This window comes from Gopherus flavomarginatus, chromosome 20, assembly GCF_025201925.1.
Source record: "Gopherus flavomarginatus isolate rGopFla2 chromosome 20, rGopFla2.mat.asm, whole genome shotgun sequence".
Taxonomy (NCBI): Eukaryota; Metazoa; Chordata; order Testudines; family Testudinidae; genus Gopherus; species Gopherus flavomarginatus.
The window spans coordinates 24,253,157-24,280,570 of record NC_066636.1 but is presented as its reverse complement, the minus strand read 5'-3'; the positions used below and the strand labels follow the sequence as shown (position 1 = coordinate 24,280,570).

Below are 27,414 nucleotides of genomic sequence, written 5' to 3'. Positions count from 1 at the left end.
CGGGGCACCGGCTCTCCCGCTCGGCCGTGTCTGCCTCTCCATCCTGGTGACAGCTTGAGCTCGGGCCAGATCCCTTCGGCCAGGGCCAGGAGCTCGGCGAGAGTTCAGCACTGGAGCCGAGAGGAGGCGTGTGGCTGCTGGGGCTCTGCTGGGAGCAGCGCTTTCCCCTGTTTGCTGCAGGGTTGGAGCCAGCTTGGGGACAAAGGACCCATCCCTGCTTGGTTCAGCCCCAGGACAGATAAAATCCCGCCCCAGCTCTGCTTGACTTTGCCAGGTGGGTGCTGGGCAGCTTTACCCTGACCTGTGTCAGAATTAGGCTGTGGGCACAGGGCCCGGGCCCCAGGGCAGCCCAAGGATTCAGGGGGCCTGGCGTCTTCGGCGGCGGGTCCCTGGGCGGAATGATCCCCCCACCGCCAAATTGCTGCCAAAGACCTGGAGCAGAAGCTCCAGGGGCCCAGGCCCTGCAAGAGCTTTCTGGGGCCCCCGGAGCGAGTGAAGGACCCTGCTCCAGGGCCCCCAAAAAACTCTTGTGGGGGCCCCCCTGCGGGGCCTGGGGCCTGGAGCAAATTGCCCCACTTGCCCCCCCCAGAAGTCTTGCCAGGCCCCATTTGCAGCTGTCCAATGGAACCAGGTTACAAGTTCCTGCTGCAGACTGGGGGATCCCCAACTGCACCCTGTCGCCAAGGTTACACGCTAACCCTTGTGCCTCTGGCAGCTGCTGCCCTCCCATGCCATGAGCAGGGCTGCTGGCATCTGGGCACCTTGGAGTTCCCAGCCGCCAGCCTGTGCCAGGCCCTGGGCAGAGTCGCTGCCTGCGCTGGGCTCCTGCCGGGCGCTCCAGAGCTTCGGGCTCTTCCCGCTAAGTCACTGGAGGAGGCTCTGCCCTGAGCCAGCTCAGCAGGTTCCCGCTCGCTGGGGGTCAGGGCACCTGGGCTCTACCCGCTGCCCTGCTGGGTGACAGCCCAGTCCCTGCCCCTCTGCCGTGCCCTAGCTGCGAGTGCTTCGGGGCAGGGCCTGGCCCGGGCCTGGCACAACGGCCCTGATCTCAGTCATGCCTCTCGGGTAATGAGAGTTTGAGCCCGGCTCAGGGCGGACGGGGCCCTCGGCAGCACCCGAGCTGGGCCCAGGCTGGTACGAGCATCACAGCACCTAGCCAGGATGGGCCTGAACGCCACTGTTACACCAGAGGGGAATTTACCCCATTGATTTTCCACCAGACCGGCCAAAATCCACCCCCCACTTGCTTGTTAAAAAGATCCCTCCCTGCTTCCCATCCCCCGGTGCCTTGCGTTCCTGCTCACCCAGCCCCGGCATGGCTGAGACCTGTGGCTGGAGCCTTCTGGGGAGCAGGCAGATTCCCTCGGGCATCGTTCACCCCACACCCTAGTCCTGCACCCCCCAGCAGCCCGATCCTTGGCCACAAACCTGGCACCACGAGCATCGAGACTGGGCCTGGTTCAGCCCTGCACCCAGGAGAGCTGAGTCCTCTCCCCAGGTGGGGTCACTGGAGCCCCTGCTGAGCACCCTGTCCCTGCCAGGTCTCAGGCCGGTCTCTGCTCCAGAGCACGTGGGGCTGGACTCCCGCCCCCTCCTGCCCTCACTGGCCTGGCACCTGCCCCCAGCCTGCCTGGCTCCTGGATGCTGGCGCTGGAGACTCAGGTCTTGGGGGGCCCCAGCTCTTCCCATGAGCTCAGCTCCCCACGTGGCTCTGAGCAGCCGGTGGGATCCCATGGCAGACGGATTCCCACTGGGTGTGGGGGTGTTTAATGCTCTCTGGAGGTCAGCCTGGCTCCTGCCCTGGCCTGGCCAGGAAGGGGGGATGCTGCTGTGCACACACTCTGTGGCTTAGCTGGTGTGACGAACTGGGACTGTTCTTACTGTGGGCTGTGAACGCTGAGTGGGGGGCTGCACTGGGGGATGGGAGACTGGCTGGAGGGAGGGGACCTGCGCAGGTAACGTGAGAACCCAGGAAGGGGATAGAGGCCAGGTGACACCTCTGCCCAGGAAGCTGAACAAAGGCTGGGGGAGGAGAAGCTGGGGGGAGAAAGGGGGTTTTTCAGGAGGTGGCTGGGGAATGGAAGGGAGCCCAGATGAGGCTCTGACCCCCCCAATGGGGCTGTGGTGCCCCTGGGACCCCAAGATGGACCTAATTGGGGGGGGTCCTGTTGTCTGTACCTGCAAGACCTGTCTTGGACTGTGCTCCTGGCATCTAATAAACCACCTGTGTTACTGGCTGGCTGAGAGTCCTGGTGACTCGCAGGAAGCCGGGGGTGCAGGGCCTTGTGTCCCCCCACACTCCATTACAGCTGGGGATTCTCGAGGGCGGCACTGACCCAGCCTCAGCGCCTGGCCTGAGCCACTGATAACGCTGCCTGGCAGGGAAACTGATTGCCCGCTGGGACGTGGGCGTGGGGGAGGTGCTGGCTGCTGCTGGATGGGACTATCCTCCCCTCCCTGGGGCAGTGTGCCCAGCTGGGCCTGGAGTGGATTGGCCCTTGTATGGATGCAGAGGTCTGGTTGCCAGCCTGCGCCTGGCTGGGGACCAGAGCTGCTCGGCCCCTCGGTGCCAGCCCCCCAGGGGATGCTGCCCCCCATGGGACATCGCCTGGTTCCTGCCTGGCACCCGCTGCCTCGCCCATCCCCATGAGCTCCTACTGGATTTGTGCCCAGCACAGGATCTGAGGGCGCTGGGCAGAGCCAGTGCTGTGGGGAGGCAGGGGCCTGCGAGCTCCCCCCACATGCAGCAGGTGGATCTGAGGTGTCATGGGGGGTTGGGAGGTCTCTGGGCCCCACCTGGCACAACGGGTGGATCTGTGTGTTGGGGGGAGAAACCCGGACCCAGCCCTGCCCCACCAGCCTAGCATCACTGCGCGAATCTCCCCGGGAGCTAACAGGCATCCTCCTGCCCACGAGCTGCTAGAACGAGTCACTGCCCCGAGTATGAGGTGCTGGCCCGAGGGAACCCCCCCAGCGCTAGCCCCCTCCATGAATCCAAATCAGCAGAGCCTTGAGCCCCCCCACCCCCGCATCACGCGCCATGTGGCAGGTTATGTAAGGGATGCACAAGCACCGCTAATCTGCCCCCCCCCCCATAATCATGCCAGTCCGCACTGGGATTAACCACATCCTGGGCCCCTGAGCAGCTGGGTACCCCCTGGGCCCCAGAGCAGCTGGGTACCCCCAGTCCCTGAGCAGCCGGGTACCCGGGCCCCTGCGTAAGCAGGGAACCTCCAGCACCGGGGTTCTCAAACTTGCTTGCACCGCAATTCCCCCTTCTGACAACAGAACTTTCTCCCTGACCCCAGAGGGGGGTCGAAGCCGGTGCCCAGGGCTGGCCCCAGCTGCCTGCAGGGAGAAGCCTTTTGGTGGGGGATGGTAACGGGCCCAGCAATGTGAGTGCGCCGTGTCCTGGGGCGGGGAGGTGCGGGGTGTGTGTGTGTGTACACGCATGTGCATTGGGGGGGGCTGTGCCACTGGTCTGGGAGTGGGGGTGCCGCTGGTTTGCTGCCCTACCCTGTGATAAATGGCCATTGCAGTAGGGCTCAGGGCCATTCCCAGCTAAGGGGCGGGGAGGGGGGGACCACCAGAGTTCAAAGCTCGAGGATGCAGCTATTGTCTGTCAATCAAAGGGGCTGCCCCCCCCCAGCAGAGAGACTGTCACGGGACAAGGTCCCGCCAGCGGAGAACAGCTGAAGCAGCACCCCCACTTCCTGGTGGAGTCGGGCCCTGCCAGGGGCCGGGCACGGGCCCAGTTCCAAGCCCCCCCTGCCCCCCAGCAGCATCTGGGAAGAGCCCGCGAAGCTGCCTTGTTAGGCTGAGGTTCGGGGCTCCCTGAGCAGCAGCATCTCGCCCACATGGCCAGAAATCTCCTCCCCTGAGTGACGCAAATGCCTGGGAGCTCAGGGCAGGCGAGGCAGGGGGGCTGTCAGAGGGGAGGACGAGGGGGGCGGGCTGCAGCTTCTAACAGCTCAGCTGTGTGGGAATGAGCCTGGAGCTGCGGCCTGGCCTCTCCCCCTGTGTGGGTGCCAACCACTCCAGATCCCAGCGCCCCACTGGGGGGCATGAGCACATGCAGCAGGGCCCAGGGCAGGGACAATGAGCCCCCGACAGCCTGAGCTGTCTCTAGCCATGGCTGAGTGGCACCGGACAGGAACCGGCCTGATGGGCTCCATGCACGCGGCTCCTGCAGCCCCTGACACCAGCTGCTCCATGCCCAGTAGGCCCCACTGAACACCCAGTGCAGGCAGGCCCAGGGCTGGGGCGCTCGGGGGGCAGCTGGCTCCCTGGGCACCGGAGGAGGGCAGCGGGAGGCCGCGCTAACGCACTGTGTAGAGACTAATCCCAGGGCTGGGCCCCCGCCCTGCTCAGCCCATCAGCAGAGCCCTGGGAGGGCCGGAGCCCACCTGGTGTCGGTCCCAGGTGGGGCCGGCGTCGGCTGAGGCAGCTCCCGGGCCCTGTTCCCTCCAGCGGCAGCAGGACACAGAGCCCTGCCCAGCAGCGCAGAAAGGAGCGAGGTTCTGCACTGCTACACAAGCGGGGGGCTCGGGGGGCTTCCCTAGCAGGCCTTGCTGACCCCAATGCCTTAGGCCCCAATGTCCTGTGCTGCAGGGTGTGTGGGAGGGGTGTGCACCCCTCCGTGCTGCCCTGACATGGTGTGAGGGGGCTGCGATTAGATATGAAATTAGCCCCTGGCAGGTTGTGGTTTCCCTCGCCTGGTGTCAGCCCCAGCTCCTGCTCAGGTTTCCCCTTGTCGTTCCAGTTGGATCTGATCCTTTTCTTCACTTCCTGGCCCAATCTGTTGTGTATGTTGCTGTTGCACAGCCGCTGAGGCCCACCCCAGAGGTAGCTGCATTTCAGTGCTAGGTGAAGCAAGCCTGATGTTTCTGCAGAGCCTGTTAGGTGCTTTGAGATCCTCATCGCGATGTGTGCTCATTCTCTGCGCCCGGAGCTGCCTGGCCCAGACCAGCCCAGAGCCGGGTGAAAACTAAACAGGATATTTTATTAACTAGAGATGCCCCCCGCCACTGGCACGGGGTGAGTGGGGGCTCATAACAGAAAACAGCTGTGCCACTAGCACTCCCTGCGATAGGAACCCAGCTTCCTGCCATGCGCCAGGGGCAGGCTCTGCCCAGACCCGCCTTTTCCCATCTGCACTTGGTGCAGCTGGCAGCATTAAAGCTTTTGTCTAAAACTGAAAATTTCTAGCCCTTTTGGTTCCCATGAAACTGCCCCTCCTCCCCCCGCCAGGGTGCTGCACCCCCCGGGTCAGCAGAGAGCACAGAGAGCGGCGCCCGCAGCCTGGGGTACGGTGCTGACTCTGGAACCTAATGGTGGACAATTGCCTGGCTGAGCATTTTAGTAGAAACAGCTGGGCAATGCGGAATTGTGGGTGGAGCTGGGGGGTTGTGGGCGGAGCTTGACTGGGGCTACTTATTTCCTGCCAGTCAAAAGCCTCCTGGGCAGAACTGAATGCGTGGGAAGTGCCTGCTGCCTTTGCAGAGTTCACCTTCCCGAGCGTGGCACATGGAAATGGCTTGGCCTCTCCCACTGGCTCTTCGGGCTTCTGGCCAGGTGCCAGACCGAGTGCGTTTCCCGTTGGAGCCGTGAATTTTCAGTCCCGCGTGGCGGCTTGGTGTGTCGAGTTCTCGCAGCGTGTTCTGGAGCCTGATGGGGTTTTCGGTGATCAACACACAATCGTCCGTGACGCTGAGATGCTTTAACCACTTTCTGTTCAGGTTGATTCCACCCTCCCGATTCACCTGCCGTGCTACCATTTCCAGGCAGGCTGGGAAGAGTTTCGGGGAACCTGGCTCCCCTCGTTTCACACCTTTCTTACCTGGGCTGCCAAGGGGGGGATCAAACACCGTTTTATGCGAAGTGCTGTCAGAATTTGCTTCCTTTGCTCGTCTGCTGTGGTTTGTCGCTGCCCTGCCCTGCCCTGGGAACGCAGCTCTCCGGCCCGTCTGGTCCCTGCTGCCCTCACATCTCGTCGCCATGGCCTGACTTAGCTGCATCCCTGCTGGCTCCAGCTCCGTTCCCCTGGGGCAGCCCCATGGGAGCCGCCGGCTGCTCCAGCTGGGCCTGAGTGGTCATGTTTGTGCCCTTCTGGCTCCCGTGTGCCCCTTCCACTCCATCCTCCGCCACAGCCTTGGGCCCCAGCTGCTCCCCCCGGGGTGGTTCAGGCTCTGGGGCCGGCGGCTCCTGGGTGCCGGGGGCTTTGGCCAGTTCTGAGAACTCCCCCTGGTTCAGGATGTTCCTGGAGATCACTGGGGTGTGGGGGGAAGGGCAGTATTAGGGGCTGGCTGGCAGGGCACACCCTGTGCCAGTGGGGCGGAGGCACAGGGGGCCGCCCTGTGCTGGGGGCTGGTGGGGCAGTGGGCCCTATGCCAGTGGGGCAGGGGTGCAGGGGGCCCCTTGTGCCAGGGGACCCTGTACCAGTAGGGCAGAGGTGTGGGGGGGCCCTGTGCTGGGGGCTGGTGGGGCAGGGGGCCCTGTGCCAGTGGGGCAGGGACGTGGGGGTGGGAGACAGATACTGTTTGTAGCCATGTCTCTGGACAGATCCCTTTGGGCAGAGCCAGGCCAAGCAACGCCAGGAAGGTCCCGGATCCGCCCTGGAGGGGAACAGCTCCGGGGAGTTCATAGGAGAGGGTCAGCCCTGGGGTGGGGGGGTTTGGTTCTGACCCTTCCCTGGGTCTATGGGGAAGCTCCACCCCACCCCCCCAGCACCACGGCTGTTACCTCCGGTGGGCTGGTAGCCGCCCTGGCTGCCCTGCGCCCCCCTGCGCAGGGGGCTGTAGCTGGGGAAGAGGATGAGTCCTAGGGAGAAGATCAGGATCTGCAGGAGGAGGGAGAAGGATCAAAGCCCAGTCCCTGTGCAGGAGCGGGGGTGCTCGGGGGGAGTCAGTGGGTGCACAGCAGGGCCCGGGCTATGGGTGGCTTTGAGCTCTGCGGGTGTGCACAGGAGCAGGGGAAAGGGGGCTGTGTGCTCGGGGGGGGTCCATGGGTGCACAGCGGGGCCCGGGCTATGGGTGGCTCTGAGCTCTGCGGGTGTGCACAGGAGCAGGGGAAAGGGGGCTGTGTGCTCGGGGGGGGGTCCATGGGTGCACAGCGGGGCCCGGGCTATGGGTGGCTCTGAGCTCTGCGGGTGTGCACAGGAGCAGGGGGAGGGGGGCTGTGTGCTTGGGGGGGTCAGTGGGTGCACAGCGGGGCCCGGGCTGTGGGTGGCTCTGAGCGCGGGCACGGCCCTGGCTCTGCGGGTGTGCACAGGAGCAGGGGGAGGGTGTGTGTGGGTGCTCGGGGGGGGGTGCTCGGGGAGGTCAGTGGGTGCACAGTGGGGCCCGGGCTATGGGTGGCTCTGAGCTCTGTGGGTGTGCACAGGAGCAGGGGGAGGGGGGGTTGCTCGGAGGGGGTTGCTTGGGGGGTGTCCGTGGGTGCACAGCGGGTCCCAGGCTGTGGGTGGTTCTGAGCTCTGCGGGTGTGCACAGGAGTGGGGGGTGGGGGGCTGTGTGCTCAGAGGGGGTGCTCGGGGGGGGGTCAGTGGGTGCACAGCGGGGCCCGGGCTGTGGATGGCTCTGAGCTCTGTGGGTGTGCACAGGAGCAGGGGGAGGGGGGGCTTGCTCGGGGGGATTGCTCGGGGGGGGGGCCCGTGGGTGCACAGCAGGGCCCAGGCTGTGGGTGGCTCTGAGCTCTGCAGGTCTGCACAGGAGCAGAGGGAGGGGGGCTTTGCTCGGGGGGGGTTGCTCGGGAGGGGTCCGTGGGTGCACAGCGGGGCCCAGGCTGTGGGTGGCTCTGAGCTCTGCAGGTCTGCACAGGAGCAGGCTGTGTGGCTGTGGAGGGCTGTGCGTAGACGTGGATTGTGGGCACTGCTGCGTGGGTGTCGCCGTCCTGGATGCCCAGGCCCCACCGCACAGGGGGCTGGAGCTGAAGCAGAGGCCTCTGCGTCGGGGGTGGTAAGTGTGTGTGGCCCTGAGGGGGGATGGAGGGTGTCAGTGTGTGTGGCTGGGAGTGTGCACAGGCCAGTGTCTGTGCGGATGTGCCCAGCAGTGTGTCTGGCCTGGCGCTGTGTGCAGGCCGTGCGTGGGGCCACGTGCTCTGTGCCGTGCGTGGGGCAATGTGCTCTGTGCCTGCCCCAGAGCAGGCCGTGCGTGGGGCCACGTGCTCTGTGCCGTGTGTGGGGCCACGTGCTCTGTGCCCACCCTGGAGCAGGCTGTGTGAGAGGCTGGGTACTTTGTGCCATGCATGAGGCTGGGAGATTTGTGCCCGCCATGGAGCAGGCCATGTGTGGGGCCACGTGCTCTGTGCCCGCCCTGGAGCAGGCCATGTGTGGGGCCACGTGCTCTGTGCCATATGTGGGGCTGGGTGCTCTGTGCCCACCCTGGAGCAGGCTGTGTGTGGGGCCGGGTGCTTTGTGCTGTGTGTGGGGCCACATGCTCTGTGCCCACCCCAGAGCAGGCCGTGCGTGGGGCCAGGTGCTTTGTGCCATGTGTGGAGCCGGGAGATTTGTGCCCACCCCGGAGCAGGCCGTGTGTGGGGCCACGAGCTCTGTGCCATATGTGGGGCTGGGTGCTCTGTGCCTACCCTGGAGCAGGCTGTGTGTGGGGCCGGGTGCTTTGTGCCGTGTGTGGGGCCACATGCTCTGTGCCCACCCCAGAGCAGGCCGTGCGTGGGGCCGGGTGCTTTGTGCCGTGTGTGGGGCCAGGAGATTTGTGCCCACCCCAGAGCAGGCCGTGTGTGGGGCCGGGAGAATTGTGCCCACCCCAAAGCAGGCCGTGTGTGGGGCCGTGTGCTCTGTGCCCGCCCCGGAGCAGGCCGTGTGTGGGCCGCGAGCGCGGGAGCTCGGCCCGTACCAGGACGCAGGTGCTTGTCTGCGCTGCCTTGCTGGACGTGGGTTTGATCAGCGCTTGCAGCTTTCGCAGCTGGCCCAGCAGGGACCTGTGGGGGGAGACAGCGTTCGAGGGGGGCTCCTGAGGGGGGAGGGGGCACAGAACCCAGCAGCAGAGCCAGGCGGGTGCTCACCCAGTGGCCTTTGTGCCACCATCATGTCAGGGATCCCCTGCATCACCAGCCACCCTCCAACACCCCTGCACCTTCCAGTGGCTTCCCCACAGCTCTGTTAATGCACCCTGATCCTCGGGGTGGGGCTGGGAGCCAGGACGCCTGGGTTCTCTCCTGGCTCTGGCAGGGAAGTGGGGTCTAGCAGTTGGGGGCAGGGATGGGAGCCAGGACTCCTGGGTTCTCTCCTGGCTGTGGCAGGGGAGTAGGGTCTAGCAGTTGGATGCGGGATGGGAGCCAGGACTCCTGGGATCTCTCCTGGCTCTGGCAGGGGAGTGGCGTCTAGCAGTTAGAGTGGCGGGGCTGGGAGCCAGGACTCCTGGGTTCTCTCCTGGCTGTGGCAGGGGAGTGGGGTCTAGCAGTTACAGTGGGGGAGGGGAGGGGAGCCAGGACTCCTGGGATCTCTCCTGGCTCTGGAAGGGAAGTGGGGTCTAGCGGTTGGATGCGGGGATGGGAGCCAGGACTCCTGGGTTCTCTCCTGGCTCTGGAAGGGAAGTGGGGTCTAGCGGTTGGGGGCGGGGATGGGAGCCAGGACTCCTGGGTTCTCTCCTGGCTCTGGCAGGGAAGTGGGGTCTAGCGGTTGGGGGCGGGGATGGGAGCCAGGACTCCTGGGTTCTCTCCTGGCTGTGGCAGGGGAGTAGGGTCTAGTGGTTGGATGCGGGGATGGGAGCCAGGACTCCTGGGTTCTCTCCTGGCTCTGGAAGGGAAGTGGGGTCTAGCGGTTGGATGCGGGGATGGGAGCCAGGACTCCTGGGTTCTCTCCTGGCTCTGGAAGGGAAGTGGGGTCTAGCGGTTGGGGGCGGGGATGGGAGCCAGGACTCCTGGGTTCTCTCCTGGCTCTGGAAGGGAAGTGGGGTCTAGCGGTTGGATGCAGGGAAGGGAGCCAGGACTCCTGGGTTCTCTCCTGGCTCTGGCAGGGAAGTGGGGTCTAGCAGTTGGGGGCGGGGATGGGAGCCAGGACTCCTGGGTTCTCTGCTGGCTGTGGCAGGGGAGTAAGGTCTAGCGGTTGGGGGCGGGGATGGGAGCCAGGACTCCTGGGTTCTCTCCTGGCTGTGGCAGGGGAGTAGGGTCTAGCGGTTGGATGCGGGGATGGGAGCCAGGACTCCTGGGTTCTCTCCTGGCTGTGGCAGGGGAGTAGGGTCTAGTGGTTGGATGCGGGGATGGGAGCCAGGACTCCTGGGTTCTCTCCTGGCTGTGACAGGGGAGTAGGGTCTAGCGGTTGGGAGCGGGGATGGGAGCCAGGACTCCTGGGTTCTCTCCTGGCTCTGGAAGGGATGTAGGGGCTCGTGGTCCCATTGCACTCACACATTGTGTTTCTCCAGCTCCTGCACCTTCTTCTGCAGCTGCTGGTTCTGGGCTGAACATGCTGCCACCCTGCCAGAAGAAGAGAGTAAGAGGGGTTCGGGTCCTGGCCAGCTGCCCTCCCAGAGCCCAGGAGAGCACCCCCTGCCCCCGGGACGCACAGACACCTGGCTGTGGCAGGGCAGACGGCTGGCACCGGATCTGCCGGAGAAGGGTCAGCTCGGCAGTGGAGGACACTCCAGTGTCTGGCTCTGAGCAGGGCCGGCAGTGCCCTCGCGGGGGGTCTGGGGGGGGCTCTCACCGGCTCTCCAGCCCATCGATGTATTCCTTCTTCCGCCGCCGGCTGTCCTGGGCCGACTGCTTGTTTCGGATCTTCCTTCGCACCTTCTTCAGGAGCCGCTCCTCGGCCTGGGGGGCAGACTCAGCCTGAAAGCTCAGCGGGGTGTCTCCCCTGCCCTCCAGCAGCGCCGCTCACGTCCCCCCCAGGGTTCAGGGGTCCCAGCTGCAGGGGGCAAGTCCCTGTTCTTGTCTGTGGTCTGACCCCGCCCTGCGGTTAGCAGCCAGGTCTCTGGGGCTGCAGCCCTGCCTGCCTGCCCTGGGCATGTCGAGGGCTCCCGGGGCGGGTAGGGCCAGGTGGGTGGAGCTGGACTGGCCACCCCTGCCCTGGGGCCGGCTGCACCGGCTGGTGAGTCATAAAACCTGCTGGCCACATGCCGGAGGCAGGACAGGCTCCCCCGTGGACAGGCTCTGCCCTGCAAACTCGCACCAGCAGTCACCCTCTCTTGCTTGGGCCTGCGCACACGGGTACTTGCCCATGCCCTCGTGCAGGCTTGCATGCTCCTTGCACACTTGGAGGCACGCTCAGGACAGTACTGGCTCCCACCCGCACACTCACGCCCGCTGGCTTCTGTACCTTGGTGAGGGGCAGGTTACTGGGCAGGGACACCCCCTCTTGCGACAGCAGCCGCTTCTCCTCATCCGTCAGGAACAGATCTGGGAACTGCAGCTGCTGGAGAGAATCACTTTCTGCAGAGCCCAGGGTGGGGTCCTCCCTCCTCTTCCCCCAGCCCTCCACATCCCTCAGGGCCAGGAGGGGCACGACTCTCGCTCTGCTCTGGAGGGGAACCACGGTGACCCAGGATCCTAGACAGGGCTTGGGGAACAGGGGAAGCACCTTGGGCACTGTGTGCAGCTGCTCAGCTACAGGGGATCCTGATGGGGGGCATGGGGGGCTGTGGGCCAGGACCAGGGGCATCGTGCCACCTTCTCACAAAGTGTTTTTCCTGCTGCTGGGGGCAGGGGGGAGCCGAGTCCTGCCTGGCCCTTCCCCTCCTGCTGGAAAGCCACCTTGGACCGTCCAGCGTGAGAGGAGGGGGATCCTGAGCTGACTTACCAGGGCCACAGCTGCCTGCATGTCCCCAGCGCTCACCAGCACGGGCACCGTGCCAGGCCTGGCCATGGCAGACGGGGGTGCAGATGGTAGCTCATTCACAATGCAGGCGTCAGGGATCAGCAAGGGGGGCGACCAATCACCTGGGGCCAGAGACGCAGCACGGGGTCAGGCATGAGGCAGGGATGGCTGCTTCCCTGGGGCAGAGCCCCCTCCCGTGTGCCCAGCCTGGGAAAGGTGGGGCAGGAATGGGGGGAGCTCTAAGGCCAGGACTGAGCAGGGATCCTGCTCCTCTGGCCCATGCCCCGGCCCACCTCCACCTGGGCGAGCGTCCCCAGGCGTGGGGGCCTCGGACACTGCCCTCAGCCCCCCCGCCCATCTCTCTGCTTCCCAGCTGTGAGGGGGGAGGCGCTGCTGGGCCTCGGAGCTGACGGGGGCTAAAATGCTGATTATTGTTCTGGGGGTGAGGGGCAAGGGCCCGGGGTGACGTCGGGGCTGAGGGGTACAAAGTGCAGCAGACAGGGGAATGGATGGACAGAGGGGCACGGATGGGAGCTCCCAGCATGCAACGTGGCAGGTTACACAGAGCGCTCATCTCCGCTGGCCGCCCCATAGGCAGGACAAGGGGCAGCGGTGGGGCAGCGTGGAGGATTCAGGGGGACGACTGACTCCCCTCGCCCTGAGGCTGCACTCCACCCCCACTAAACACCAGCCTGGGGAAGGGCAGGGAGCCCAGCGCTGGTGTCTCCGCGGCTGTGATCCATGCCCAGAGCCAGCTGCCCCCCCCCAGCCCGCGCTCACCCAGCTGGATGGAGACCACGTCGCTGTGGAGGGGGTCGCTCTGGTCGCAGACGACGGCGCAGAAGGCGGCGGGGGCCCCCTCGTCGGGCTGGGGGCTGTCCGAGCTGGGCTCATCCGAGATGCCGCTGTCGCTGCCCGGGGAGGCCCGCGCGCTGCCCGGGCTGTACACCTTGTTAGGGTTGATGATCACGTTGAGGAAGTCCTCAGGCTCACTGTCGTTCAGCCCCTGCAACGAGCACTGGGGACGTTGGCTGGAGCCGGCGGCTGGGAGAGGCCCAGGAATGGGCACCTTGGGGTTGTGGGCAGTGCCCCAGAATGGGGCTAGGGGCACCTGGCCGTGCTGCCTTGCCCAGACCCTGCCTGCTGGCGCTTTTGGCAATGCCAGGGCCCGTCTGCCGCAAGTGGGGGCCTGACCTCCCTTGCCCAGGCCAAAGCCGATCTCCGCAGCCCCGATGAGACCCTTCTCCGGCCCCTGGCCGGTGCAGTGCAGCTGCATGTGGTGGGACAGGTGCTGGCTCCCTCCCCAGAGGTAGCTGCCTCAGAAGCCTGGCAGAGAGGGATTCCCCCCGCCCAGGCAGTCAGGGCCCCATGGGGCTAAGGACCTGGGGCAGGGCCCTAGGAAGCACGGACCCGGTTCCTGCGGGGCCAAGACCTGGGCTATGTTGCTCCTTCCCCCGTGCTGCAGAGCAGGCGTCCTACAGTGACCTGGGGAGCCCACCTGGGCTAGTGTCTGAGCCCCCGGCTTGCCCTTCCCCTCCCCACTCTGCATTTGGCCCCCTACTCACGCTGCCCCCGCTGACTGCCCATGGCTCAAAGCCCTTCTCCAGGGCGGGAGCCGGCTCTGAGAAGGCGAATGGGAGATCTGGGTTCGGTACGGCGCTGCTGGGGCCCAGCTCGAAGAGAACAGCCCGGAGTGCGGGGCTGCCGGGCTCCCCCATCTGGGACAGACAGAGACAGACAAGAGCACGTCAGGCAGCGTCACTGCCCACCTTCCCCCCGCCACACCCACCCTGCGCACCCTCCAGCCTGGCTGGGCGTCCTGTTGTGACGGCTGCACCCTGGGGACCCAGCGATTCAGAACAGAAAATCCTGCCAGCGCCACAGACTGAGCCGGGACCGGCAGCCCGGCTATGCAGGGGGCAGGGCAGAGCCACCTTGACTTTCACCTGCATGTGCCTCACCTGTGAGCAGGGCCCGGCGCGTGTAGTGCAAAGCCTGGTGCTGCTGCTCCCCGAGCACCCCTCTGAGCACCCGTGGGTGCACGGTCACATGCTCGCCACCCAGACATACACGCAGCATACATGCAAACTCCCACAGCACACGTGTGCACACACACACAGTGAACATGTGTGCAGAGCCACACACGTGTACACACACACACACACACACGGGAAACACTTCGTGCTGGTTTACAAGGCCCTGGCTGTGAAGCTGAGTGTGTCCCCGCCTCACCCACCCCCAGGAGGTGCCTGTTCCCGCTGAGAGCTGCGTTTCTACAATCCCCTGGTTACTGAGCGCCAGGCGCAGGCTGGGAGTGGCTGGGGGGCACCATGCCCCTGGTGCGGGGCCCCCAGGACTGGGCTGCAACCTACCTTCGCCTGGTTCCAGGGAGCAGGTTGTTACCCAGCCAGACTGGTTGCACGTAGGACAGCAGCCTTTTGCTTCACACCAGGATCTCGGCATCCTGGACAGCCCCAGCCAACGCCCATCCTGGGCCTTAAAATGGCAAAGGGCTCCTTGGCACCCAGTGCACCCAGCCGAGGCAGGGGATTTAGCTGCCAGCGTGTGTGGCGGGAGGAGGTTTCGGGCCTGGCTGTCGGCTTTCGGTGAACTGGATTTCCCTGCAAGGGGCCCGGGCCCAGAGACACAGGGCTGGGCTGGGGGGCAGGGGAAGGGAGTGGGGAGCCCTGCAAAGAGGGGGACAGGGGCTGTGGGGAGAGGGCCTCAGGTATTGCTCTCCAGAGCCACTCTGGCAAACGGAGGCATGTCGGTGGGAGGCTGCCCCTTTGTTACACATTGTCCCTTCGTGCTGCTCAGCCCTTATATTTCCCCCCGTCCCCTCCAGGCTGGAGCGGCAAATCCTGGAGGGAAGAAGCAACAGGCCAGGTTGCGGTGCCCTGTGTGTGTGGCAGCTCCAGTGCTCGGCCAGATCAAGCCTGGCCCAGTGAACTGGGGGAGTCTCATGCTGTCCCTCCTCCCACCGTTAACCCGGCATGGCCAGCCCATTGGGCAGCAGCACCACCCATCCTGCTGGCAATGGCATGCACCAGTCCACGGCAGGCACCCGCCCAATCACACACTGGGTCACACATCCAGTCATGTGATCGCTCGCACACACGGGGACACACATGGAGTCACGTGAGCTCTCTCACACGCAGGTTCTCTCCCTCTCACACATACACACTCACCTCTGGTGTCACACGCACAGACCCACCTTGCTGAAATTGCTGGTCCCACCAGTGTAGCTTTACGGAGGCAAACCCTGGGTCCTTTGTAGCTTGTGCAAAGTGCTCGCTGGGGCTGACTTCGCCCCGGTACAATCCGGCTGATGTCAGTGGAGTCTATGACGTGGCACCAGTGGGCATGGGGGCAGCCCCAGGGGGAGTTTCGTCTCACTAGCGAAGGAAGGGGAAGCACCAAAGGGCTCAGGATTTGAGCCTGGAGTTCTCACCAAGATCTGATTCGCACTCTGACTAAAATCTGGCCACAGCCCAGTCCGGTTCCCCTGGGGTGCTGGGGCTTTGGGTCTCCATTTACAAAGTGCATTGACTCTAGTGGGGGTGAAGAGAGCTGGGGTGATGGTCATTACACAACAGCAGTGACTGTGTGTAGGGGGGAGTGTAGCTAGATAGATGGGGAGTATAGGGCTAGCTAGCTAGCTAGCTTGGATGGATAGCTAGACAGATGGGGTGTGTATGGGGATGGATAATTAGATGGGGCAGAGAGGCTAGATAGGTTAGTTTAGACCGATGCTGGGTGTGTCGGTCTGGAGGGATAGACAGAGGGGAGTTTGGGGGTAGCTAGCTACTAGGTGATGGGCTGGAGGGATAGACAGGTGGGGGGATAGATAGCTGCTGGGTGTGCCGAGCTGGAAGGATAGACAGGCGCGTGGGGAGGGGGATAAATGAGATCACAGTAGGTGAGGATGGGGGGAGGGCACCCACACCAGTGCTGGTAAGTTGCTGGGTGGTGGCTGACCCGGGGGACAAGCTGGCAGACCCAGGCACACGGCTGGGCCCATTGGCAAACCCTGCGCTGCCAGCCCCAGGCACTGCCCTTTTAAGCAACTCGCAGGCTGGCGGAGGAGGTTGGACGTTGACCCGCCTGAGGTGGGGCTGCAGGCAGCTCTGTGCAGCCCGTGCAAAGAAAAGTGCTTTGTCCCAGGAGCCGGTTTGGCAGCAGGATGCAGCTGGGCTTGGCATGATCCTGCCCAGGGCCTGATCCTCCTCTCACCCCACCGGGCTGGTGTAAATCAGGAGCCAATGTGGGGCAAGCGGAGGGGCTGGATCAGACCTGGGCAGTGGTACTGGGGCAGCCACCTAAAACCAGAGCTTACTTTATATCGAGGCTTCCAGGGCTGAGCCCCGGCACCTCTGGGGCTGGCAATTCGTAGCCCCAGTGCCTCCTTCATTCCAAATGACGCTCCGCCTATGACCTCCTCATGGCTGGACAAGCCCGGATCTCAGGGGGTTACCGATGGGGAACAAGGCACAGCAAAGAACAGGCTCCCACTACCCCCAATCTCACTCTGCCCCCACCGTTACTGCTTCTTTTCCTTTGGCCGGGAGCTGTCATCCAGGGGCCAGCACACTGCCCTCTAGCAGGGGGCAAGCAGAGCGGAGATGCAGGGTGTTGCTGGAAGGTGTTATGGGGCCATCAGCTGCTGGCTTTGCTAACCAGCTGTCTGGGGCTCTCAGAGCCGCACAGAGGTTTTTAGTGCTTGGGCAAAATCTGCAGCTGATGCCCCTCATCACCCTGCCAAGAAAGTGACCCCTGAGGGAAGGCCCCAGCACTGGGGTGTGGTTAGGGGAGCCCCACATGCCCCCTGCAGCAGCAGCTTCTGCTCTAGGCATCGTGTCCTGATGTGCAGGGTCGCAGCATGGCTCAGGATTGGCCCAGTCACACGATGGCCGGGTCAAACGTGGGCGGTGCTGCAACCTCCCCCATGCCAGATCGCAATGCCACTCGGTTTCGGGGCCTGAGGCCAACTGTTCTGTTCCCCCCGTGGGTAGCCCTGTCCCTGCAGCCTGCGTTTCCCCACTGATTTTCTCCAGAATCACCTGGGTTTGTCCAGTGAAGACTAGAGCCTTCCCTAAAAAACCCCAAACTAGTAGGAGACCACTTCACCCTCTCTGGCCACTCAGTCACAGACCTAAAGGTGGCAATTTTGCAACAGAAAAGCTTCAAAAACAGACTCCAACGAGAAACTGAACTTGAATTAATATGCAAATTAGACACTACCAATTTAGGCTTGAATAAAGACTGGGAATGGCTGAGCCATTGCACACATTGCATCTATTTCCCCCATGTTAAGTATCCTCACACCTTGTCAACTGTCTGAAATGGGCCATCTTGGTTATCACTACAAAAGTTTTTTCTCTTAATTAATTAGCGTCTTAGAGTTGGTTGGGCAACTCCCACCTTTTCATGTTCTCTGCATGTATATATATCGCCTCACTATATGTTCCATTCTATGCATCCGATGAAGTGGGCTGTAGCCCACGGAGGCTGATGCTCAGATAAATGTGTTAGGCTCTAAGGTGCCACAAGGACTCCTGTTCTTGTAGAGCCTTCCCTGATGTTTTGGAACAGGTTGGCTGTAGCTCTGAGAAGCTATCCTGGGGCAGGGTGACCAGGCCGTGGGAGTGGGCCATGCCTGCAAGGAGTTGGCATTGGCAGCTGTCGCTTGTAACACGGGTTAGCTGGCAGGGGCTGAGAGCTCCAAATGGGATGTAAACGTGTTAGCAGTGCACCTTCTGCCTGGGTCTCGTCCGCATGGCGGTGGCATAGAGGGTTCAGACTCCGGTGCAAAGCCGTCTGCCTGCCCTGCAGTGGGTGTCTGCACCCGGAGGTGAAAGGCTCTGGCAGGGCAGAGGAGCGGGACCCTATGCCTGGCTTGGGCGCACCAAGAGCTGAGTGGGGCACAGATCCCCCGCCAGGCCTCCCTCACCCCCACACGGCTCTTTGTCGGGGCGTGGGGGGAACGGACCCACATGTGCCACGAGGAGCGTGCGGGGTCACTACCCCTAGTGTAGACACGGCCCTGGAGCCTGGCCCTGCCCTGCCACTGGGCTGGGGGGCAGTGAGGGGGGAAAGGAGGGCAGGGGGAGGGCTCTGGATCTCCGTGCTTGTCATTGGCTCCTGTGCGATGCCACTCGCTGGTCCTCCGCGTCCCCATTGGCGGAAAGCTCTTCCCCGGCCACGCCCTTTCCGAACGCTCAGCCATAGCCCGCACCGGGCCCGGAGACAAAGTAGCGAAGGGCCCGAGGTGAGTCCGGCCGGGGGGGCCCGGGGAGGGGCCCCCCAGCGAGTAGCCCCGCGCCTGGGGCGGCAGGTCAGGCGCCCCCCTCCAGGCGGGGCCCCCTCCAACCCCTCTCCCCAGCCGGGCTCCCCGTCCAACCCCCCCTCCAGCCGCCCCCTCCCCGCAGTCAGGCCCCCCCTTCCAGCCTCTCCCCAGCTGGGCCCCCCCCTCCAGCTGGTCTCCCCCTCCAACCCCTCTCCCCAGCCGGGCCCCCCCTCCAGCCGGGCTCCCCCTCCAGCCGCCCCCTCCCCGCAGTCAGGCCCCCCCTTCCAGCCTCTCCCCAGCTGGTCTCCCCCTCCAACCCCTCTCCCCGCCCTCCCCGCAGTCAGGCCCCCCCTCCAACCGCCCCCCAGCGAGTAGCCCCGTCCCCGCGCCTGGGGCGGCAGGTCAGGCTCCCCCTCCAATCAGCCCCTCCCTGCAGTCAGGCCCCCCTTCCAACCTCTCCCTAGCCAGGCCCCCCCCAACCGCTCCCCCCCTCCAGCTGGTCCCCCCCTTCCAGCCTCCCCCCCAGCGAGTAGCCCCGTCCCCGCTCCTGGGGTGGCAGGTCAGGCCCATCTCCCCAGCCGGGCCCCCCCTCCAGCTGCTCCCCTCTCTTCAGTTGGGCCCCCACTCCAGCCTGCCTCCCCCCAGCGAGTAGCCCCGTTCTGGCGTCTCGGGTGGTAGGTCAGGTCCCCTCTTCTAGCTGGCCCCACCCCCAGCCAGGCACCCCTCCTCCAACCCCCCCAACTGCCCCCTGTGCCCAGCCAGGCCCCCGCCCTTCCAGCTGCCCCTGTGCCCTGACTGCACCCCAGGGCCAGACCCTGTAGGACCCCCCAGGCCCACATTCCCCCATCCCTACTTGCTCTCTACCTGGAGCTGGGTTGGTTTTCTACCGGGGGGGGTACGACCCCCCCCCCCCGAGTCTGTGTTTGTGCTGCTGGCCCACAGATGCTAAAAACCTGCCCCTGTCCTTGCCTTGGGGGGCTGCTGAGCGGCTCATCACATCAGTCATGATAACTAGGCCATTGTTGGTACTGAAGAGGGCTGGGAGGTGGTGCTGCTGTGGGGTCAGGGCTGGGGTGTACTCTGGGAGCCAGGAAGGCCTGATGCCCTGTGTGTTTGGGCAGCTACCTTTCTGTGCCTCAGTTTCTCCATGAAACGGGCTAACACTGCTTAAGTGTGGTGCCTTCCCAAGGCACATGTGACAGTAGTTAAGGCTAGCCAAGGAGTGGGTCCCGCTTCTGTGGGGATGGGCACAGCAGAGCTCTTGCGAGGAGGTGATGTGGGCGAGGCTACGGAGAGCCCCGAAGTGCTGTACGTGGCACGACCCGGGTGGTAGCTCTTGCCAGAGCATGCTGTGAGGAAGAGCAAAGGTTTCCCCGAGCGGAGACAGGGCCCTGCCTTTCCCATCCTGTCCGGATGTTTCGGAGTTGCTGCCCCTCTCTCGGGGTGGCCGTACCCCGGTTATTAGGAAGTACCAGCCTCTGCCCTGCAGACCCGTTTATAAATACCCCCAAGGGAACTTTGATCTTAAGACCATTGGTTGTCTGTGGGTGGGAGAGGGTTCAAAACTCCCAGCATTGTTGTCTGACGACTTGGGAGAGCTCAGAGCCAGCGCTGGCTCTGAACCCCGGACAACTTGCCCAAAGCTGCTGTTTGGCAGCTCAGGACATTTGGGGCAAACCCGGGTGGGCATATGGGCTTCCTTTCCTGGGTACGTGAAGTCCTGAAATTCCCAGCTAGCTTGAGGGCAGGCTGGGATCCCAGCCCTCCTGCTGAGCCTGCTGGCTTGGGTCAGGGCACGAGTCCTTAAATCTCCTTTTTCTGGTTCTTTCCCAGATAAGGGGCCAGGTTCCCCTGGTGCGACCCCAGAGGAGTTAGCAGGGTCACGCCAGGAGGAATGCAGCCTGTATTCCTCAGCTGGGGCCAGCCCTGCCTTGGGGCCAGGGGTTAAGGCCCATTGGTCTCCCTCAGGGCAGCCTCACCCAGGAGGAATGTGCTGGGAACATGGCATGAGTCACGTGCTGTTCACCGGAGGTCGGAAGTGCCTGGGAGCTGAGATTTGCTGGGAGATTGGGGGGTGGGGGGGAGGAGTGTTTTAAGTTCATCCATTCCTGGCCTGGCGGGGGAGGAACTCAGACTGGCTGGTTAATTGTTCCTGCTCGGGGGGGGGGGGGGGATCCTTCCTAGATGGCCTCTTCTGGGGCAGCACCTGACCAAAGGGGCTGGTGCCCTGTCTTGTGTTGGGGAACCCCCCCTTCCCCCAGCCAGGAACCCCATCCAGCCGCCCAGCCCTGCTCCCCTGAGCCCTGTGGCACATGTGGGGTCATCCTGGAGCAGCTGTTCTGGGGCTCGGGTTAAACCCATTACTGAACTGGGCTGTCGGAGTCCAGATGACAGCCTGGCTCCCGATGCCAGCGAGATTCAGAACCCCTGGAGCACAGGGTGCATTGGTCCCCCAGCTAACTAGCCCCTGTGGCATCAGGGGCTGGGGGGGGTGGCTGGCCAGCCACAGTCGGGTCTGCTGATGTCTGTTTTGCGTTCACAGGGCAGACGCCACTCGCGGAGCACGTTCTCTCCCGTTGCTTTCGGAGGCAGGCCAAGACTCCTGCTAGCTGAGCTTCTCGGCTCCCGTGCTGCAGACAGGCCGTGCGCCCCCCAAGGGGAACACAGGGAGCAGGAGAGGTCTTTCCAGCCGCTCTGGGGCCATGGCTGAGTGGCCAGGGCCCAGGGCTGACACTGACCAGATGATCTGGAGCCCTGGCTCCAGCATGGCTGCACTCCGGTCCCCCACGGGCTTGGAGGTGAAGCTGGGCTCCCTGGTGACGCTACTGCTGCTGACCATCTTGTGCGGCCTGGCTCCACTCTGCGTCTTCCGGCCACACGGGAGCGGAACCGGTTCACTGGGTAAGGGCTGGCCTGCGGGAGCGCCAGGCTCTGGGGCAGCTGCTGCTCAGCACAGCAAAGAAGTGGCCCTGACCCCGGGTTCCAAGTGTCTGGTGACTAAGCAGCCAGACCTAGGGTCTGGGGCAGCATGATCACCCCCAGGGAATGGGGTGGGGTGGGGGCATGGCTGAGATCAGAGAGCTTCACCCAGGGTCAGTGGTGGAGGCAGGATCAAAGCCAGCGCCTTACCCACAGGACCAGGCTCCTGCTGGCTGTTCTGCCACTGGGAGGGGGGCTTGGGGGTGACGCGACTGGCAGGTGGAAGCATTGAGAACCTGCAGCATTTCACTGCCGCTGAGCTGGAGCCTGGGCGTCCTCGTGGCTAGTCGCACCTGGGGCCGGAGGGCAGAGAGATGGGGCTGGGGAAATGCTCTGGCATTCCAGGCCAGGGGCTCGGTTTGATGGGCTCCAGGCACCCCACTGTGTCTGTGTCCCCCGCCCCCCCCAAACGTCACTGGCAGGGCCGTGCTTGGGGCAGACTGTGCGTTCATAACTCGCCCAGTGGCAGAGCAGCAGAGCCATGCGTCTCCCCGCCTGGGCGCATCATTCGTGTCTTCCTCCCTGGCAGACACGCGCAGAAAGGTCCTGAGCCTGGTGAGCTGCTTTGCGGGTGGCGTGTTCCTGGCTACCTGCCTCCTCGATCTGGTTCCCGACTACCTGGCGAGCATCAATGAAGCGCTGGCTGCCCTGAGAGTCACTGTAAGTGTGTGTGCTGCAGGAGGCCAGACAAGATGGGCACAGTGCTCCCTTCTGGTCTGGAGTCTGTGTGTGTCTAACGGGAGCACTCAGAGGCCCTGGCCCAGAGCCAGGGTCCCCAATGGGCCGGGCGCTGCCCTGATCCCTGGTGGGCTTCGTGGGAGACTTAGCTCCTGGGGTGGGGGCTGCACCCTCTGCTGCTGCACGCTCAGGTCTGGTTGGGGGCTGCCTGTGGGGAAGCCATGGGGCTCTGGACACAGGCCTGGGGCGGGTGGTTTGTTGGGGGCCCTGGCGGGAAGCACTGTGGCTCTGACTGGAGTGGGATTTTCAGGGCTATGGAATGGGAGGTGGCTGGGGGGCAGTGAGGACGCTCTGTGTGCTAAGATGCAGAGCTCCTGGCTGGGGAGGGGGCTCTAGGGCTGGGCAGGGCTGCCCGTGGCCAGGACCTGTTGCTGTTTGCAAACCTGGTGTCCCGGCAATGGCTCGGGGGTGGTGGTGGTGCTGGGCCGGGCAGAGCCTGGCCTATCGGATGGCAGGGGCTTGTGGTGACTCACTGGAGCCGCTTGCCTCATTGAAGGTCCTCCCCCGCTCCTGTCCGGCCTTCCCACGCGGCTTCCTGGCAGCCGCGGCCCCAGCTTCTCGGCAGTGATGCGTTCTGCTCCAGCAGCACTTGGGGGGGGGGGGGGCAGCTCTGGGGTGCCTGGCTCGGGGGTCTGCCGGGGACATGGACCCCATAGGAATGTGGGGGAAGCTGGGGGCTAGGTTGGGCAGAGGTCTGATTTAAAACCCTAGCAATGCTCCTCTGGCCCCAGGACCCTGCAAAGGGGAAAGCTGACTCCCCGCTCCCTGCTGGAGGCAGGCCCCTGGGCTCCAGCCATGCCCCTCACTGTGGTGGGGGGAGCTGCAGCATGCAGGTGGGGACAGCGCATTGCGCCCCCTGCGAGCGGTGGCACTGAACCCTCTGGAGCTGGAAATGGGGCCCCCCTTCTCCTGAGGGGCACGTCGCACGCGCAAGATGGCTGCTGCGGGGGTGGGCAGGAGGTGAGGCCCTGGGGAGAGGGAATGGGAGACCTGGGGACTTTTGGCACCAGCCCTGTGGGCCTGGGGAGGAAGGGGAGGTGCTGAGCTCCTCACTGACCTGTCTCTTACCTCTGCAGCTCCAGTTCCCCCTGCAGGAGTTCATCCTGGCCATGGGCTTCTTCCTGGTGCTGGTGATGGAGCAGATTGTGCTGGCCTACAAAGACCAGGCTGGCTCCCTGGAGGAGACACGGGCTCTACTGGGGGCCTCGGCCCAGGACAGCACCGTCCAGGCCCAGCACTGGCAGGAGGGGCCCCTGCGCCCTGCCTGGGGCCCTGCCCAGGAGCGCCCCCACCTGCATGTTGACTTCAATGCGCACTCGGCCATCCGCTCCTTCATCCTGGTCTTCTCGCTCTCGCTGCACTCCGTCTTCGAGGGGCTGGCTGTGGGGCTGCAGGAGGCCAGCGCCAAGGTGCTGGAGATCTGCCTGGCCCTGCTCATCCACAAATGCGTCATCGCCTTCAGCCTCTCGCTCAAGCTGCTGCAGGGCCGGCTGCGCCCCCGGGCCGTGGTTGGCTGCCTGCTGCTCTTCGCCCTCATGTCCCCCCTGGGGATCGGCCTGGGGGTGGCCCTGACGGAGACCTCAGGCGCCCTGCACCAGCTCTCCCGCAGCGTGCTAGAGGGCCTGGCCACCGGCACCTTCATCTACATCACCTTCATGGAGATCCTGCCGCACGAGCTCAGCTCCTCCGAGCAGAGGATCCTCAAGGTCATCCTGCTCCTCGGCGGCTTCGCCCTGGTCACCAGCATCCTCTTCATCAAGATCTGAGCTGTCCATGGCCCCTGCTGCCAGGGACAGACGCCCTGCCCCAGGACTATCGGGGCAGATGCAGCAATGCGGCGGTTCCTGGCTGATCCAGCTGCCTTCTGGCCCGTGTCTGGGGCTTGGGAATCCCCTCCGCCGCAGCCCCATGGAGAAGCGATTCCCTAGCCTTGGCCAAGGAGCAGCACGTCCGCCCTGTCAGCAGTTCTGGCATTTGTTTCCCTACCGCCGGCAGCGTGGGATGGATCCCAGGACTGGCGGGGCCTGGCCCTGCACTGGAGGAAGTGCTGGGGTTCCTGCTCTGGTAGGGTGCTGGTAGGTCCCTCTGGAGACCCCCCCATGTGGGGCTGGAAACACCCCCTGCCTGCTGCCCAGGACCCATGGATTGATCCCAGCGCCCCCTGAATCCAAACCTGCCTGGGGCGCAGGGCAGCTTCCTCCACCCTAGAATGGCTCCTCCAGGACCCCAGCCTGGCCATGCTGGGGCAGACTCAGAGGATGCTTCAGTATGAGTACTGCCCCGTAACCCTGCTGCAAAGCCCTCGGGCGCAGGCTTGGCTGAGCTGGGGCCTGCAGGGGCACCGGGGGGCTGTGGTAGCTTCGTTGCCCCCAGCTCCTCTGCAGGGGGGCAGTCGCCCAGCTGGCAGCATTTCCCTCCCCATCCCTGGGAAGGCTGGGACGGCTTGTTCCTCTAGTCAGAACCCTCAGCCCAGGAGAGGGCAGGGTGGCATGGGGCTGGCTGCCCGGCAGAGTCATCCATGCCCCTGCTTTGCTTGGGCTGGGCCTGTGCCAGAGGAGCCCTGCAGTGCCAATGCCTCCTTCAACTCCCTTCCCACTGCAGTTTTCAGCCAATTGGAGGGGAGCGTGGCCTAGTGGCTAGAGCACTGGACTGTGACTTGGGAGCCCTGGGGTCTATTCCTGGCTGTGCTGCTGGGCGATCTTGGGCAAGTCACTTCACCCGCTGTCTCTCAGTTTCCCCATCTGTAACTTGAGGCCCTGATCCCAGCCCCGGTAAAGTGCGACGGCTGAGAAGAGGAGCTAGGAAGGATGAATTATTTTTTTAAGGAATACAGAGTAAAGACTGAATCTGTGGCCTATTTTATACACACGGGGCCAGCAGCCCAGCTCAGGCAGCGAGAGCCGTGACGCGCCGGTTCACGCCCGCTGGAGGGTACCAGCTCTTGTACCTGTGGTCGGGGGAGATGTCCCCAGCAGGAGGCCTGCTCGTACCGGTATAAAAGTGCCTTAGAGCCATCCAGCATGGTCCCCTTCCCGCACGGAGTCTTCCAGTGGAGCCATTTGTGTCGCCCTGGGCCAGGTCCAAGACCCCAAGGTGCCAGGAGGTGTGCAGATATCGAACAAAGCTGGGCCTGCCTCAAAGAGCTTCTAGCATCTCAAGTGCTCCCAGCTGGTGTGCACAGACCTGGCGTCCTGGGCTACACGATCGAATGGCCTTAACCCCTCCGGCTCGGCAAGGCCACAACACTATTTTTATAAACAGCCTCTTGCCAGCTGCCTGGGAGGTGGCAGAAAACCCAGGCCTGGCCCGTTTATGTACAGAGAGTCTATTTTACTAACTGCCTGTCTCTCCTTCCCCCCTCACTGGTGGAAATGCAGCTGTTTGGTTAAAATACTGACAGAGAAACTTATAAAATTGAAAAATAAAATGACTCTAATCTCTGTAGCTGCTGGGGTGCTGTGTTTTTTTTAACCCCTTCTCCCTGGGTCAGATCTCCAGGGAAGTGATGGTTCCTGGTTTTTAATGAGCCATTTCTCTATGGGTGATGTGTTTCCCCCCCCCCCCCCCCCCTCGAACCAGCAGCAGGCCTGGGGTTGCGTCTGCCCAGGGTGCACACATGGGCTTAGCTACGTGCACAGGAACGTGGGGCAGGCTACGTGGCTCTAGCCAGCTGCCCACGCCATATCTGTGTGGGTCCTGAAAGGGCCCTGGTGCACTCGCTCCAAAGCAGGAGTTTGGGGCACATTACGGGACCCTCGGGGTGCAGGGGCAGTGGGCGCGAGTGAGGTCGATCTCCATCCCAGCTTGGTGTGCGCTATTTGCTTGGATGCAGCCAAGGGGGGCTCCAGGACGGCTGGCTGCTTTCTGTCAGCCTGCTGGAGCGGGACTCCTGCCCCACTGAGCGAGCTGGTGGTGGGGCACGGCAGAGCCCTCTGGCGCAGGAGCATCCACGTCACCTCTAGAGGGAGCAGTTGCCCAGGCGCCGCTCTGCATGTTCGCAGTGCTGTTATCCTGCTGCTGCGGCTGCACAAATCTCTGCAATCCCGTTAATCCCTTAATGCACTCAGCAGTACCTTGGCGAAAGCATGTTCATCTTTAACTCCTGCCTGGTCAGTGAGAGCAGAGTCCTCTGGGCTGGGCGTGAGCCTCTCCCCTGCTAATGGGGTTTGAATCCTGCCTCCTGCGTGTATAGCTAGCCACTCAGCCCAGGGCCGGGACTTAAAAGCACCAGCTTTGCCTTGTTGAATCCCATTGGTTTACCAGTTCCCTCTGGCGTACCAGGCCTGTAGGGAGCTGGGTCAGTTTCAAGATACAGGACAAAGCCAGACTCTGGAGTAACAAGGGGCATGAATGTCGCTCGTGTGAGTGCCGACGTCACCTACGATCCCTGTGCCGTTGGCCCCGGCCCCTCACAGTTAAAGTTAAAAAATGTTTGTATCAGAAATGACCCAGGAAACTCACGGACGCTGGGGAAAGGGATCACTCAGCCTTTTACATTGTCTGCATGAACGCTTTGCGCCGGTCCCTGATTTTGGGCCTTTGCCTTTGCCTCTTCCTGCTGCCAGCTTCGGGCAGTGAGGAGGAGAACCCAGGAGCCATGAGGTTGTGCTCCGACATGCTGAGCTAAGCACTGTTCGCACAGATGCTCCCAGCTCAGCTGACTTGCTGTGCAGCTGTAACAGGGGAGAGGGGGCAAATTCCAGACCCTACAGGCCATCTCACTTTACCCAGCTACCTGGGCGAGAGCGGCAATCTCTGCCCCTTTGCTGTGCAGAAGAAATTCACAGAAGTGCCAAGCAGGCCCGTGACGCATTCTAGCAGAGGGCAGTGACTTACCAACAGCCTCCACTAGCCCCCGTGCCACAGCCTGCCTGTCTGCAGTAGGATGTAGCAAGAAGTGCTTCAGGCTTTTGGCTGACACTGAATGAGCCCTGCTCCCAGCCCTCTGGGCTAGAACAACTCTCCGGGGGTTACTGCCCTCTTAAGTCATGCTTAGCACTTGTACAGGCCGTTCAGCTGCAAACCTGGCTTGCTTGCCAGCTTGGACCTAGGTTGCCAGGGAGGCAGCATGCTTGCCCCACTGCTTCTGGAGTTTGTTTTCCATTGGGAAGGCTCTGGTCTCTCGCGGGAAAGCAGAGCTTGGTTTGATGGGGAGGTTCATTGTGGGGGCATTTTTAAGTTTAACTGTATCACAATGTGTTGGAAAGGAGCACAGTCACTCATTTCACTCTGCTTCCCGCAAGGCCGGATTGTAAAATGCTATTTACTGTAATGTGCTCAGCGGCTCCAGGACTGCTGGCCCTGACACTGTCCCAGTAAGAGTCCTGGGGCAAGTCACTTCGCTGCTCAGAACAGAGAGGAGGGGATGTCGTTATTCACCGTCTCATGCAGGTTTTCTCAGTGCATGTTTGTAGAGGGCTTTGAAATGGGTTTAGGGCCAAGGCCCTGCTTGGTGCTGGATAACACACACCTGGCCCTACAGAGCAAAGCAGAGCTACAGCGGATCCAGCAGAGCTAGGGAATCACTGCGTGTGTGTGCCCAGGGCCACCCAGAGGATTCAGGGGGCCTGGGGTCATCAGGGGTCCTTCCACTCCAGGTCTCTGGAGCACTGTGGGGGCAGATCCTGGAGTAAGTGAAGGACCCACC

The 27,414-nt window shown here is 63.6% G+C and overlaps 2 protein-coding genes across 2 annotated transcripts; one reads left to right on the top strand and one right to left on the bottom strand.

The window, feature by feature from the left end:
* Positions 1 to 4,549: 4,549 nt before the first annotated feature.
* On the bottom strand, positions 4,550 to 14,206 carry CREB3L4 (cAMP responsive element binding protein 3 like 4). Its single transcript, XM_050930893.1, has 10 exons — positions 14,137 to 14,206; positions 13,330 to 13,482; positions 12,545 to 12,770; positions 11,747 to 11,886; positions 11,267 to 11,362; positions 10,655 to 10,761; positions 10,357 to 10,425; positions 8,847 to 8,931; positions 6,739 to 6,835; positions 4,550 to 6,266 (listed from the first exon to the last, which is right to left on the bottom strand). The coding sequence occupies exons 2-10, from the start codon at positions 13,480 to 13,482 to the stop codon at positions 5,980 to 5,982; spliced, it is 1,260 nt and encodes a 419-aa protein (XP_050786850.1). The 5' UTR covers positions 14,137 to 14,206; the 3' UTR covers positions 4,550 to 5,979.
* Positions 14,207 to 17,959: 3,753 nt separating this feature from the next.
* Positions 17,960 to 25,211, top strand: SLC39A1 (solute carrier family 39 member 1). Its single transcript, XM_050929744.1, has 4 exons — positions 17,960 to 18,032; positions 20,593 to 20,951; positions 21,559 to 21,689; positions 22,844 to 25,211. The coding sequence occupies exons 2-4, from the start codon at positions 20,753 to 20,755 to the stop codon at positions 23,531 to 23,533; spliced, it is 1,020 nt and encodes a 339-aa protein (XP_050785701.1). The 5' UTR covers positions 17,960 to 18,032; positions 20,593 to 20,752; the 3' UTR covers positions 23,534 to 25,211.
* Positions 25,212 to 27,414: the final 2,203 nt, after the last annotated feature.

Bases quoted from the DNA above. Each gene is read 5' to 3' on its own strand.
- CREB3L4 (XM_050930893.1), bottom strand. From the start codon at position 13,482: ATGGGGGAGCCCGGCAGCCCCGCACTCCGGGCTGTTCTCTTCGAGCTG. The intron at 11,363-11,746 runs GTAAGTCAGCTC...GATTCTCTCCAG, and splicing joins TGCAGGCAGCTGTGGCCCTG to CAGCTGCAGTTCCCAGATCT. The intron at 6,836-8,846 runs GTACGGGCCGAG...CTCCTCCTGCAG, and splicing joins AGACAAGCACCTGCGTCCTG to ATCCTGATCTTCTCCCTAGG.
- SLC39A1 (XM_050929744.1), top strand. From the start codon at position 20,753: ATGGCTGAGTGGCCAGGGCCCAGGGCTGACACTGACCAGATGATCTGG. The intron at 20,952-21,558 runs GTAAGGGCTGGC...CCTCCCTGGCAG, and splicing joins GAGCGGAACCGGTTCACTGG to ACACGCGCAGAAAGGTCCTG. The intron at 21,690-22,843 runs GTAAGTGTGTGT...TTACCTCTGCAG, and splicing joins TGGCTGCCCTGAGAGTCACT to CTCCAGTTCCCCCTGCAGGA.